Source organism: Molossus molossus, unplaced genomic scaffold (assembly GCF_014108415.1).
Source record: "Molossus molossus isolate mMolMol1 unplaced genomic scaffold, mMolMol1.p scaffold_m16_p_10, whole genome shotgun sequence".
Classification (NCBI taxonomy): domain Eukaryota; kingdom Metazoa; phylum Chordata; class Mammalia; order Chiroptera; family Molossidae; genus Molossus; species Molossus molossus.
This window is the reverse complement of record NW_023425345.1, coordinates 92,173,022-92,187,904: the sequence shown is the minus strand read 5'-3', so window position 1 is coordinate 92,187,904 and position 14,883 is coordinate 92,173,022. Positions and strand designations below refer to the sequence as shown.

The following is a 14,883-nucleotide window of genomic DNA, read 5'->3' as shown; positions in this document are numbered from 1 at the left end:
CTGTCAACAGAGGAGACTGTCGTCCTTTGGGAGTGGCAGTTCTTGTTCTTCACAGAAAGCCTCCCTCTCACAAAGCCCCCACCAAGGCCCTCACTGCTTCCTTCACGTGTCCTTGGTGATTTGAGAGCTCTTACGTGACCTGCACTGTGCCAAGGGCTGGGAGACCAAGATAAGGGACAGAGCCCTTGCTCCCCAGGAGCTCACCGTCTTGGGGTGGGGGGCAGGGAGGTCAGTGAACAGCAGCACTGTGGTGGGGCGAGCTCAGCGTGTGTTGGTGCTCCAGGGAGAGGCTCAGCCAGCTCCCCAGACGTCACAGAAGAGGTCAGAGCAATGCTGATGCTGCCTGGACTGTGGAAGGTAGCCAGCCGGTCGGAACGTGTGGGGCAAGGCGGCCATGCAGAGGAAGCAGCAAGTGCGAAGGCCTGGGGTGCGGGAGACTTCCATGTGGGCTCATTTTGGTGGGAGCATAGGCTAAAATAAGGTGTGGCGGATGGGGCCGATGGGGGGGGGGGAGCACCTGTGCTGGTTTTTAATTGACATCCGGGGTCACCTCTGCTCCAACCTCACCTTCCCTTCAAATTCACTTTCTGTGAAGCTTCATTTTGTCTGGGTGTGTGGACAAGTCCTCCCCAGATGTCCTGGATACTTGGCTTTACCTAGCCAGCCCTGCTAGGATGCACTTCCCCCTGCTCTCTGCCTGTCCAGTCCTGCCCATTTCCCAAGAGCCAAGTCCTCTCGGGTCCCATTTCACAGGGTGGGAGTTTTAGGGCTAGATGAAGCCTCTGAGAACAGCTACTCCAACCTCCTTGTTTTGTAGGCGAGGAGCTAGAGGTCACACAGATAACTGGTGTCCTGAGGTATTGTTCCTTAGGCCCGAGGTGACCGAACAACTGAAGCCCTTCCTAAGGACACTGGCCTGCCCTGTGCACACATACCTGCCTTTGAGCTGCTGCACATTTGTCCAGGTGTTCACTGTCCTCCTGCTTCTGATCAGGCATTGCACTGGGTACACAGTAGTGAGCGAACCACAGTCCTGCTGCCCGGGGCTTACGGTCTATTGGGAGAATCAGCAAATTGTCACTCAAGTAAACATGTACAGTTGACCCCTGAACAACACAGGGGTTAGGGGTACAGACCTCGCCCCCGGCATGGTCGAAAATCCACATCCTACTGTTATTAACTACTAATATCCTACTGTTAATTGGAATCCTTACTGATAATATAAAGTCTATTAACACATATTTTGTATGTTACATGTATTATATACTGTATTCTTATAATAAAATAAGCTAGAGAAAAGAAAATGTTGAAATCATAAGGAAAATACAATTACAGTATTTATTGAAAAAAAATCCACGTGTAAGTGGACCCACACCGTTCAAACCTGTTTTGTTCAGGGGTCAACTGTGCTTTCAAACTGGGATGAGCGCTATGCAAGAGGCAGATGGTGCTAGGAGCTGTATGCTGATGGGCTTTCGGTGGGATGGTGGGGGCAGTCAGAAAACCAGAAGAGAATTGTTTTAATCTCTCTTTTTTTTTAAATTTGAGGGAGAAAGAGAAACATCAATTTGTTGTTCTATTATGCATTCATTGGTTGCTTCTTATATGTGCCCTGACCAGGGATTGAAGCCACAGCCTTGGTGTATTGGGACGATGCTCTAACCAACTAAACTACCTGACTGGGCTAGAAGAAAATATTGTCTTAAAATATGTTTTTATTGATTTTTTTTTTAATAGAGAGAGGAAGGGAGAGATAGAAACATTGATGTGAGAGAGAAACAATGATCAGCTGCCTCCTGCACGCCCCCTACTGGGGATCGAGCCCACAACCCAGGCATGTGCCCTGACTGGGAATCGAACTGGGACCTCTCAGTCCATGGGACGACATGCAATCCGGCCACACTGGCCGGGCTGGAAGAGAATTTTTGAAGAATTTACAAGAGCTCATGGATGAGTAGAACTAAGCTAGACAGTGGCTTGTGGAAGAGTATTCCAGGCAGAGGGAACAGCACGGACAAAACCTCTGAGAGGAAGAACTCTGAGTTCACTGATTGGAATTGGAGCATAATGAGAGGATGGTTGGAAATGGGGCTGGTAGATAGGGGCTAATCATGGCAGACCTTCGAGGCTGTTTTAGGAATTTGAGTTGTAAAAGAAAAGTCGAATAGCAAACACACACATGCACACACACGGCCATACTCTCAGTAAAAGGGGAAGCCGCCGATGGGATTAAAGCAGGGGAGCAATAGGAGTGAGAGGATGGTGTCCGCCGCTCGGCGCAGGGGGCTGAGGGCATGGCGGAATGAGTGCTCTGTTGGAGGCTGCGCAGGGACCAGGTGAGAGATGATGTAGGGCTGGACTACAACAGAGCCTGGGGGATGGGGACAAGTGGAAGGCAGCTCTTTGGATAGGAGGGGGGGCCAGTGACAACTCGGAGTTAAGGGTGGATCTTGGGTTCCTGGTGTAAGCGACAGGATAGATGCTGAGGCTGTTGATTGCTAAGGGGAGGGCACTGCCTTGGTGTGCATGGGGGGCAGGGCTGGGGCAAGGTCAGTCCCTCAGCGGCATGGGAAACTGGAGCTGCCCCTGAGACAGCCAAGTGGGGATGCCAAGTAGGATTTGGATGTGCATGCTTGGGGCTCAGAAGACAGGTCAGGTCCAGGTGACCATTTAGGTGTCATCAGCGTGAGGACACGGCACTGGAAGGGATGGTCAGATGCAGGCGTGTCGGGCAGAGGAGAAGAGTCCAGAGCTGAGGGACTCTGACAGAAAGGAGCTGAGGAGAAGGAGCTGCCAGTGTTTAACCTTTAGAATTTGAGCCACAGAACATTTTGTATTGATTATGTGTTACCTTGTATCTTTCTCTGTTCAACTACATCAGTAATTAGATGGGGACTGGGACCACACAATAATTATTGTTGATAATGATAATAGTGCCTCAATTCATTGAACATTTTCAGACATGTGTTATGTGTATTACATCTATAACCTTTCATCTCTATTTTCTTTATTTAAAAAAAAAAAATTTAGCCCTGGCCAGTTTGGCTCAGGGGTTAGAGTGTCGACCTGTGAAATGAAGGGTTGTGGGTTCGATTCCTGGTCAAGAGCACATTACCTGGGTTGCAGGTTTGATCCCGAGCCTGGGACGGGGTTGTGCAGAAGGCAACCAATTGATGTGGCTCTCTCAGATCAATGTCCCTCTCTCTATCTCGCCCCATCCCTCTTTTCCACTCTAACTAAAAATTAATGGAAAAATATCCTTGGGCTTGGCTGGTGTGGCTCAGTGGTTGAGCGTCGACCCATGCACCAAGAGGTCACCGGTTTGATTCCCGGTCAGGGCACATGCCCAGGTTGTGGGCCAGATCCCCAGTGGGGGGCATGCGGGAGGTGACCAGTCGATGTTCTCTTTCATCGATGTTTCTATCTCTCTCCTTCTCCCTTTCTCTCGCTCTAAAATCAATAAAGAAAAAAAAAATCTTTGGGTGAGGATTAACAATAAAAAAATTAAGTTTATTGGGGTAACATTGGTTAATAACATGTTTCCAGTATACAACTTCATAATACATCATCTGTATATTGCGTTGTGTACTCACTACCCAAAGTTTAATCTTCCATCACCACATATTTGACCCTCTTTATCCTCTTTGTTCTTCCCCAACCCCCTCTTCCCTATTTTCTTGCATACTGCCTGGGAAGGTGTGCATTATTATCTCCAATTACGGTTGGGGAAACTGAGCAGGTACGTGGTCATTCCAGGTTACCCAGAATTTAGGTAACTCCAGATGGGATTTGGACACACACCTGTACCAAAGCCCAAGTGTATCATGACATTATGTTGCTATAGCTCTGTTCCCTGTGGTTGAGTCAGGTGGTGGGTACCGTCTGGGGTCACTGAAGGCATCTGAGCAGATGCCATCCTTTCTCACAGAGCCAGGCCCAGCTGACCCACCCTTTCCAGGGCACATGTGTGTGCTGAGTGGTGTTGGCTTTATGATCTGTCCATACCTCTCAGCTGGCTCCTCATGATCTAGAAGCCTCATTTTTAGTACTCCTGGTTGGGTCAGGAGTAGTATGGCTGGCCCATAGCTGTGACCCTGTTTCCTCGGAGCTCAGCTGACTGTCCAGTCTCACTAGTATATGCTCTGACCAGCATGCTTACCTGCCATTTGCAGAGTGTGGACACACAGCTGAGGGTCTCCTCACAGTCATGTTTTCTCAGTAGCCAGTGATGACATCTGACAAGGGCTGACCACAGCCAGCCCTTGGGCTTTGAGACCTGGCTGCAGTAGCAGGGAGTTTGCACGAGTCACCAGTGGTTGAGCTGGGGGCAGACCTGCACTATCCTGACAGCTCTTCTGACAGGTGTGGCCCACAGGATGGGGAGGGTCCCAGAGCAGCCTGTCCGCTGTCTTGCTCCTTCTCAGTCTCTTCTTTCCCACCTCCTCCCTTTCATGACTCTTCCTCGAAAATGGCTCTCTGATTCATAAATGTTTATGCATCTGTCTGTCCATTTCTCCATTCAGGCTGTGAACAAAACAGTTGACTGCATGGCCTTTACACTCAGTCATTTGGAGCTGGGCATTTAAATTTCCCGAGTTCCCTTTCAGGTTCTGATGCCCTCAGATACCCTGCTTTCCAGGAACAATTTTATAGATTTCTGGCTTGGGTCCCATCCTCTAATTAATGAGCTTGAAGAAAATGAAGGGCTGAGGCATGGTGGTCTTCCTTTTCCCTCTACCTAACAGCACTTTCTGAGTACCTGTCCTGCGGTGGTCACTGTGACAGGCACTGGCGGGGGGTGGTGGTGGTGGTGAAGAAATGATTAAGACACAGCTTCTGCCTCCTTTAAGAAGCCCAGTGGCCAGAACAGAGGCAGGTGGTCAAACTGTAATTTCAGCCTGAACAAAGAACTGGGGGGCCTGAAGGAGGGAGGATCAGGCCTCTCCACAGAAACAGAGGTACCACAGACATCCCTGGTAGACTGTCTGAGCAACTCATCCCTCCATCTGACTGTGACCCTCCCACTGCAGCCAAACTCTGTTTGCTTGTTTTCCTTACTGGGCTCAGAAACTAAACAAATAAAACTACCTTTAATCCCCCTCTCCCCCCAACTCCTCCACCATCATTGTTACTGTACTTCCTGAATCCTGGCCAAGTTTCATTTCCTCACCATCCCCTGCCGAGTGAATCTGCACGAAGACATCTCTGAATGTGGGCCCCCTGCTAGGGACCTCTGCAGCCTTGTCTCTTGGCACTGTAGGTAAATGGTTTGCTGAGCAAGTACAGTATTTTCTATATTGCTGAAGAGGATCTCAGTTTTGGAGTTTAAACCTCGGGCTGAGGTGAGTCTGCCTTCTTCCTCCATGGCAGCCCTTCTCACACATGCCTTATGATAGCAAGTGGCACTTGGTGTCTAATGTAAATTCTGGGGGAGGCTGCCTTGTTTGAGGTTTAGAGGGCCAGGATACTTCACCAGCTGCACTCATTGTCAAATACGAAATAATCAGCACAGGTCCGAAAGGGGATCCGTGTTGGGCCATCAGCTCTGATTGTGTGGGTGAGGGAGAGACCAGAGCCTGAGCTCAGTCTGACACTGCAAGCCTGAGAAACGGCGAGAGGCAGAGAGCTTGACATGTACTCTGAAGCCCACATCTCCCCAGCTGCCAGTCAGCAGAGATGTTGCATGTTGATTTCACGTATTCACTTCTCTTCCTCCACTCTGGGAATTCTGTACTTGCTTCACTTTTTTGGGTTATTATTATTTTATAAAAGGGCTAGGAGGTGGCGGGGGTGAGGAAAGGCAGCTCTGCCTGTTCAGATGCTCAGGATCCTCAAGGGCAGTCTACCTCCCAGCATATCGAGTGGCTGGGGATCGGGAGGGGGCAGAAGAGATGGTGTCTCAACTCACCTTTCTCTCTGGTGGCTCCTTCTGCACCCAAACTCTAGGAAATTGAGAAAAACCACAGCAGTTGGTCTTCTAGCCTCTCCTCCACCCTGCTGCCAGGGCCAGCTTCCTAGGTCACCATTTTGTCATGTGCCCCCACTTCTGGGGAAGCTCTCCCCTGAAGTCCAGACTATCACTGCTTGGGAAGCTGCTATGTGAAGTTCAAACTTTCATGTGTCATGTAAGGTCTGGCACAGCTCACTTGACTCCCAGGCACATTCTCCTGCTTCAGAAAGGTCTGAGTCCTCACTGCCCCCGAGTGTACTATATCCACTCCTTCCTAGGTAATGCTCCTCCTCCCTCCCCACCCACATCCACTCCAGAGAACCCTTCTGCAAGGGGAGGGCCCAAGGGACATCTCTTTGCTGTCCTATCATGGTACATGCTTGCTATTTCATGCTGCTTTTGGCTTTTGTAGGTACTTTCTTGGAATGAGGGTAAAGGCTGGTGTCTTCAGCTAGCTTGTGAGCTCCCTGAGGTACATGGCCATGACTCGCATATCTTTGTATCTTCCAGGGTCTTCCTTGCTCAGTGTCCTTGCTCAGCTTCCTGCCTGTGATGAACAGTCTACTACAATGAATGCGTGGCTTGTTCATGGTGGCTAAACCTGCCTTCCTGTGGCTCCTCTCCCAGCTCTGTCTAGGCTGTCTCCTTTCTTGGACTAGCTTCCTGGCTTGCAGACTACATCCCCTTGCACCCCCTTCCTTTTTCCAACTCTCTGTAAGATAACTTAGGTCCATCCCCTTGGGGTCTCACCTTAGCTGATCAATAGTCCAGCAGTACTGCCCCAACCACACCTCTCCCTTTTACCTCTTACTCATGATCCTATTATCTAATGACCTTTTATCAGAACATGTGATCAGGTTCCCAGTGTGCTTTTAGATAGTCTCTTAGACTGGGAGACTCCCAAAGGCAGGAACTAGGTTTAGAGCTGAAGAGAGTAAAGAACACGGGCTTTGAAATCAGTTTCCTTATCTGTGAAATGGGCTAATAACCATAGCTATCTCATAGGGTTGTTAAGAGGATTCAGTGAGTTACTGCATTTGAAACCTCGTATCTGGGGTATGAGGACTTGTAATAAACTTGAGTTGCTCTTATTATTCTGATAATGACTAAACTGGGTACCCTGATGGGACCTGAAACTTTGTTAATGGACTGAAGAGTGGGACTTCAGTGCCCTTTGGACAAGTGTGTCCAGGAGGGAGCAGAACTGTTTGTTATATTGGGCAGCCTCCTCTTCTCTCTTACCACCTCATTGTCCTTCGCTTCCTGCCCCACCCCCCAGGTCCTCAGTTGCTAAGCAAATAGTTACTGGCACAAATTCATTTATAATCAGAAAGGAAGGTGGAATGACAGTGGGGAGGCTATTCTCACTGAATAAGGTTTGAATTGGGGAGAAAAGAGAGAAAAAATGAAAAAGAAGGTGTTGGGGGCCAGCCTGGGAGGGCTCTTGCTGAAACTAAGTTCCCATCTGAGACTAGCAATAACAGCCCCTTATATTTGTTCAGTGCTTAAAGTCCTCGGACTGTTCCCACGTGTGCCAGCTCACTTTATTCTCAGGACACCTCTGGAGTTAGGCTCTATTAATTCCCATTTTAAAAAGGAGGAAACCGGAGCTCAGAAAAGCAAACTACCTTGCCCTTGATCACACAGCTACAAACTGAGCTAAGAGTGAAGACCAGATCTCCGGACTGGGAGTCCTGCTGCTAAATGATCTCTCCTGAATCAAAGAAGGAATGTCGTAAGAATGAAGTGGCAGCCATGAGCCTTCAGGAGCCTGCAGGTGGAGGCTGAAGAGAACAAAAGGTGTTAGCCATTCCAGTCAGGTGGCTGTGGGCTCCCTGAGGAGCTAGCCATTCATCTGCCCCTCATCTGTAGACAGCACCCACAGGACCGGGTGCCCAACCAGGAGACAGTATGGTGCCACAGTTGTGACGCACAATAGGTTTCCTTGCTGAGCTGCTGTCTGAGTGGGGATGGGGCTCAGACAGTAACACCGTTGCAGGCCCCTGTAAAGAACCTCAGCATTGCACCTCTAGGATGGAGGCCTGCCTGGGAGCCAGACTGGACCGTGCAGGGCCACGGCAGCCGGCCTGTGATGAGGGTTTGAAGTCCCTCTGGTCCAAGTCATTGTCCCCCCTCCCTTAGGCGACAGCCAGTGGCAGTAGGTTCCCTGAGGAGCCAGCCATACACCTGTCCCTCATCTGTAGAAAGAACCCACAGGACGGAGTGCTGGTGTGGCCTAGGTGATGAATGTCCTGTCTTTCCGACTAGATTGTGTGTGTAGGGCAGGGGGCTGTACACCTTACACTGGTTTCCTCAAGGGCCTGGCCTTGTGCTCAGCACATTGAATAGGTGTAGGACAAGTGACCGAAGGGATCCGGGAGGCCGTCTCACACTCACACCCCACGGAGGAGGGTGTGAATGCTCTACCCAGCCATCCTAGTGCAGCGCCCCACCCCCACCCCCACGCCGAGCCTGGTGTCAGGTGCCGGGCATACAGAGCCTCCTAAGACTTGGCCCTGCTCTCAGGTGCTCTCAGCACTCTCTTGCAGGTGGCCGAAAAGAGAGGTGGGCTCCTCACACCCCAAAGTTTTCTAGTCTTCTTTGTCTGCCAACTGGTCGCCCAGGTCGGCGGTGCAGAATTCCGCACAAGCCCAGGGGACGCTGCCCCAGGCGCAGTGTTTTGCGTTGGGATGAAGGCTCCTGCGTTTCCCGAGCCCCTAGCATGCTGTTTTCCTGACCAGCCCCTTACATGCACTCCTCACGGGAGAGGATCCAGCCTGCGTCCAAGAGCACTCCCACATCATCCTTGGCATCGGCAGGACCCCACCTCGGCCATCTACTCCCCTCAGCCCGGCGCGGGTCCCAGCCGGTGCGGCGTCCCACCCCGGAACGCGGGGCGGGGGAGGAGGACTCACGCAGCTGCAGGAGCTTCGCGGAGCCGCGTGTGTGCGCGTGCGCGCGGAGGGGGCGGGGAGGGCAGCGCGCGCCCGGCGGAGGCCCCAAGCGCCTTTCCCACACCTCATGCAGCTCCTGCGGTCCCTTCTCCCTGGGCGTCGTAGCCAGACCCACGTGTGCAAAAGCATGCTGTGTGTGTGTGTGTCGGGGGGTGTATGTGTGTGTATAGCCGGGAAACCTTGTGCCCCGGGTCGGGCAGGTTCCGGTGTGCACAGGGGAAGGCGGCCAGGGAGACAGTGGCCGAGATCCTTTACCCCTCCAGTCCTCCTCAGCCCTTTCCTCCGGTTTCCTAGGGTCATTGGTACCTCTAGTCATTCCCCTCCTCTGACGCCCCCTTTTCTGCGGTAGAAGAGACCAGCGCCTTCCATGGAGGTTCTGGTTCACTCCCAGCCCCAAAGCCCTTGACATTTAGCGAGGGTTCGCGGCGCACGGTTGTAGGCACACAGCAGAACGCTAATCCTATTAAAGATATGGTGTCATTGGGGAGGGGGAGGCTGCCCCCCCGCCCCTGTCAGACCTCTCGCTCATTGGTCGAATGCAAAGCAGGGGGGCGGGGCTGAGGGCCCGGCGAGGGGGCTCCGGGCGATTTTGGAGTCGGGAGTCGGGGCTGGGAAAGCCCAGCGGTGGTAGCTGCGGCGGATCCCCCGACAGTGTCCGCGGCGCGCCGGCCCAGCCCTGGGCTGGGGAGCAGCTCCGCAGAGCCGCGGAGCGAAAGGAGGCGGAGCGCCCACAAAGTGGTTGGGGCTCGGCGCTGGGGCTGGGGCTGGGCGAGGTGTGTGCCCTGGGAGCCTGGATCCCGGAGCCCTGTGCCTCGTGTGGAGCGGCCAGTGCACCGGCAGGCGAGCTGACGCTCTGGAAAGAAGTAAAATTGCAGCCTCCCCAAAGACGCTAAGTTACGCAGGCCAGCTAGTTCCCGGAGAGCGTTCGTGAGCGCGCAGAGAGCCGAGCCGCAGAGCCCTCCCGGGCCAGCCGGCCGGGATTGGGGCAGCGGACCTGTGCACGGGGTCCGGTCCGGAGTGCGCCGGGGTACAGAGAGGGGGCGTGTAAGGCTCCACCGGGCCGCCCGCAGCCCGCGCCCGACTTGGGCGCCCCCTCCGTTCCTCTCCGGGAGCGATGCCCCCCGCCCCTTGCGCCCCCCGGGAACGCCTCGAGCATGGAGAAGTCGAGTAGCGAGGATTCTTCGATCCACCGGAGTCCATCTTTGGACAGCAAGGACTCGGACTTTGCCAAGCCGTCCACCTCTGGCCGCCCGTTCGGCCGCGGCTTCACAGCCGGAGCCTTCTATGGCACCGCGGGCTCCCGGGGCCAGAGCCGCGCCGAGGCTGGCGTCAAGACCGACAAGTACAATGCCCCCAAAGGCAGCAAGTACGTGGTGTTTTACCTGGACCTGTCCTTTGTTTTCCTCCTAGAATTTAAGAAGTGCAACATGGCCAGGGGCTGCCTCTGCTGCTTGAAGTACATGATGTTCCTCTTCAATTTGATATTCTGGGTAAGTCCTTGTGCTTATCCCTCCCTTTGCCTCCTCTCCTCTTCTATACCCTCTTCCTCTTCAGTGCTGCATTGCTCTGCTCTCCGCACAACGGTAAGTGGGCTTTTTTTTTGAAAGATCGTTTTTTCCCCTTGTCCATGTATCCTCCTCTTTCTTCCTCTCTCCTTGGTGGCTAAATGGATGCTCCGACTTGCCTGTCTTCCAGGAGAGACTTACTCTACTCCTAGGAGGCTGGCAAAGTTTGCCTTCACCTCCTGCCCTGTAAGAAACTCATTCTGGAAGTGCCTCTAACTGAATAAGCTGCCGAAATAGGTGTGGGGTCAGAATTTTCAACAGCTGTGATCCTGAGTTGAAGACAGGCACAAGTGTGAATGGTCTTCTGAATTTCTTCTTTTATTCCTCCTGAATAGGCAGTAATATCATCTGCAGCACTTTATGGGCATGAGATGGGGGAGTGGTAGAGGTCACATTCTCCCACTCCTGTCAGTGAACCCCGGGAAAAGGAGGAATAGCCCCTGTCCCAAGTTGAGGGACTCCCTTGCTAGCCTGCAGATATGCCCCTGAGTTATGGCTCATGTGGAAAAGGAGGGTGTGGGAGGGAGGCTGCCATCGGGTGGCAGGCAGCTGCTTTTGAGGGATTGCAGTGGACTGGGCAGAGCCAGCAGGCTGACCATGTGCTCTTGCCATGGACCGCGAGCCCTCCCGGCTCCGGGAACCCCAGAGACTGGAAGGGACAAAGGGGGAACAATCAGGAGTGCTTCCATTCTGGGTGAGAGATTGTTTTCTAGAGAAAGTGTCAGTGGGTGGGGCAGCTTGGAATTGTTCTGCGACCTCTGATTCTGGAGGCTGTGTGAGTGCCGCTTGCACACTTGTGCATAAGAAATACTAGTTAGGCAAATTTGAAAACTTCCTAACTTCACATCTAATTGTTCCTTCATCCCAACTGCTGCCTCCACCTTTCTTCACCAGAGTCCAGACGCAGATGTTTGGCTCTGCCCCAGGGCTTGTCCTCCTGCCTGCTGGAGGCTGTCAGCTGCTCGTGGTCCAAGAGGAGCGCTGAGGGCAGGAGAAAGTCATTCACAGTGAAGTTGGGTAGAAGTAGTTGTGTTTTGGTGTTCATCACTGTGGGAATTGACTGGCTGTAACGGAAAAACTTTTTATGGTTGTGTTGGGAGGGGTGACTTTTCCCACAGAGGGGAAAAAAAAACTCAGGTTGGGTGACAAGTCTGGGTTCTAGTCTTGGTTCTGTGTTAGTTTCTTTTGTGACCTTGGTTAAATTGCATCATTCTTTAAGGACTGGGTGTCCTTTCCAGCCCAATGGGGGGCTGTTGTGACGGTCTCCCTCATTTCCTCTCTTCATTAGGTATGGGACATCCTGCACCCTTGCCTTCTCTCTGGGGAGGGAGCCCCCTTCCCTGCCTCGTGCACAGGTTACTGCTTCTCTTCAGAGGAGACTGGTTTGAGTTGAATTTTCCCAGATATCTCCATGGTCTGGGGCCCTCCACTCACGGTGTTACCTGTCCTTTGGCGGGGGTTTTGTGGAAACTGGAGCAGAGCCACTGGGATGTCACGAATGATATTTTTCTGGCCATCATTGGGCAAGTGCTCCTGGTCCTCTAACTCACTTGCCAGCATTAGTGTCAGCCAAGCACTGGTGTGTACTTCCCTGGTGCCTGCGGCTTACATGAATGTTGCCCTTTCATTGTCCACAGCTTCTGTCCCCGTTCTTGTTCCTAGTCAACCTGCTTTTCTGTCTTGCTCCACTCTGCCTATCTTAACACTTACTAGAAAGACCCTCCTGGGGATGCTCACTCAGTGCTTTGGCCAGTACCTCCCTGCTCCTCCCCGCCCCCACTCGCCACCTGCTGGCCAGAGTGGGTATAACTGCTGCTGCTGCTGCTTTCTTCTCCAGGATGGTGTGGACTTGGTTTAGGGACCTCCTCGTATGGTATAGCACAATGGTCTGTGCCCCACACTTGATAGGCATTCGTTATATGTTTGTGAGTAAATTAATTGGAGGCCAGAGCAGTATGTCCAAATGTTAATTGTGTTGCAGGGATTCCCAGGTCCCCCTTGGTAGGGACTTGTCCATGATGAGGGCTCTCCTAGCACCTTAGCTGTGGGTGACAAGAGGCTCTTTCATCATCCCTGAAAAGTTTGGCAGAGGTTAATGAGCTGGTTGATGGAGTGGCTTTCCTTTATGGTCTATAATGATAGGACTTGTTGTCTCTTCCTAATTAATTTTTTTTCTTTATTGATTTTAGAGAGACAGAGAAAGGGAGAGAGCGATAGAAACATCGATGAGCGAGAACATCGATTGGCTGCCTCCTGCATGCCCCCCACTGGGAATCGGGCCCACAGCCTGGGCATGTGCCCTGACTGGGAATTGAACCGGCGACCTCTTGGTGCATGGGTCGACGTTCAGTCACTGAGCCACACTGGCTGGGCTGTCTCTTCCTAATTAGAAGGTACCACCACCACTCTCTTACTAGGCAAGGAGTGACTCTCTCCTAACCTCTGACTTTTCAGAATTCCGACAACATGCTCTGAGGCGGGAAAAACTGAGTCAAAGACCCAGGTCTTTTATGCTAGTAGCATATGAGATGATGAAATGAGACACAGACTTTAGGAAAGATGGAAAACATAACAAAAGAGAAATGGATGCCTGTGTGAGAGTGTTTACTGGGAGCTGGGAGGACAGGTGCAGTAGGGTGCTAGCCAGGATTTGGGCATGGTGGGTCACTGAGCTCCTCGTGAATGAACTTCCTGTGCCCAGGTGATTGGGCCTGATATGGGAGGAATGGAGGGAAGAGCCAGATGAGAAGAGAAAGTGATTGGGCCAAAGACAGGTGGGACAGGGCCTCTGGGAGACCTCTGATCTTTTTAGTACACACAGGGAAGGAAAGACTGGAAGTAGGTGAGAGGGTCAGGTGAGAAGGTGCCAGGCTGGTGAGAGCCAACTTCTCCAGGATCTAGAGCAATGGGCAGGAATTATAAAGCTATCACTTTTTCTAGTCTCATGGCTCAGATCCCAAAAGGAGGCTTTTCTGAGGCATTGGAGTTGAACCAGAGGCCTGCAATCAATAGATAGAATCTTCCTTAGATCCCGGAGTCTGCCTGGTAGTTCTCCAAACCCACTGCTGCCACCATGCCCCTGCCTCCTCAGAACCCGCTGGAGGACTCCCAGGGCAGCTGTCTTACACTGCAACCCCTCGCAGGCCTAAGAGTCCCTGGTTCCTGTCACCGGGGGGAGCTTCTGGGGTGTCGGTATGGTGAGCACTTGGGTGACACCCCGGGGCAGAGTGGGAGGCAGAGCTCTGCTGCGAGCGTTCCTCTCCCTTACCAAGCAAAGGGCAGGTGCCTTACAGGCTTCTGGGTGCCTGCCTGCTTCGGGGGGTGAGGCGGGGGGGGGGTCCAGGTTCTCTGGCCCTGCTGACTTCAGCCAGATGGTGCTGGTCATGTTGGCACCCAGGGAAGCATTTCAGAGGGCCTGATATCGATGGTGGGGGTTAAGGAGGGGCAGTCAGGGGTCAAGCCGACTGAGCCCCACCTCCTCTTTTCCACTGCATACCTCACTCTGATTCTCAGGGCCAGGAGAGGAAATAGGAGCCTGAACTGGGGTAGACGTTCCCATCCTAAATGGCCTGTCTGCCAGTATTCACACCCACCCCAGTTCTCTCTCCCGGTAGTGGGAGCCACTGGGGTGCTCCCTCAGTCAGGCCGTCTCTGAGTCCTCCTAGGGCTTCTGGTGGAATCCTCCAGGCAGGGACTAAGGGAATCTAAGTCCCAACAGGAGGGCAAAGGGGACAGACTTTTTTACTCCGAGAAGGGGAGGGAGAATATAGCGTGGGCTGAGTGCCGGGGACTTCTGTCCCCTTCTCAGGACAGCAAACCTGATCTCAGCCCAGCTTCTCCCAACCCAAGTCAAGTTCCTGTTGAGATGGAGGGGTGGGGGTGGGGCTGGGGTTGCTGGCGTAATTGTCACTTCGGATTATGGCCACTGTTCATGCTTGCTAGCAGAGTTGTCCTGTCACTGTAAGTCATGGCTGGCAGAGCAGTGACATTCTGCCCCAACAGAAACTCTACTCCTTGTGGAGTTCTCCCTTAATAAAGGCCAATTAGCTAAGGAGGCAGTGTTCAGTGTGCCTGCTGGAGCAGGGGAAAGGTTGGCACAGGGCTGGCATGGGCAGGGGACCCGGTGGGGGCTCTGATTAACCTCCCTAAGTGGGGTCGGGCCTTTGGGGCTCGGCCCCTCTGACTGTCCACTTGCCCTCTTGGAGCAGCGTGTTTGGTTCAGGATCTCCGGCCACATCTGAGACGTGTTGGGCACCAGCTTGGCTGCGTGTAGTGTCTCTTGACCAGTGGTACCAGGACAGCGGTCTGTGCACAGTCGGTGCTGGACGGCTTGGGGTGTCATAGTGAAGCTGTGGGGTGCCTTCTGTCTGGGAGTGAAAGTGGGAGTAGACTGAAGGTTCTGAGCAGGACATGT

General features: G+C 52.9%; 1 protein-coding gene across 3 annotated transcripts in view; it reads left to right on the top strand.

Moving 5' to 3' along the window:
- TSPAN9 (tetraspanin 9) overlaps positions 1 to 14,883 on the top strand; it is a 194,041-nt gene that overhangs the window by 105,939 nt on the left and 73,219 nt on the right. For 2 of the 3 annotated variants that reach the window (XM_036251963.1, XM_036251962.1), the window contains one exon: positions 10,315 to 10,394. In XM_036251963.1, the coding sequence (XP_036107856.1) occupies positions 10,332 to 10,394 (63 nt within the window). In that variant the 5' untranslated portion in view covers positions 10,315 to 10,331. Of the gene's footprint in view, positions 1 to 9,688; positions 10,395 to 14,883 lie in introns of those variants that run through there. The other variant, XM_036251961.1, reaches the window with a different exon arrangement.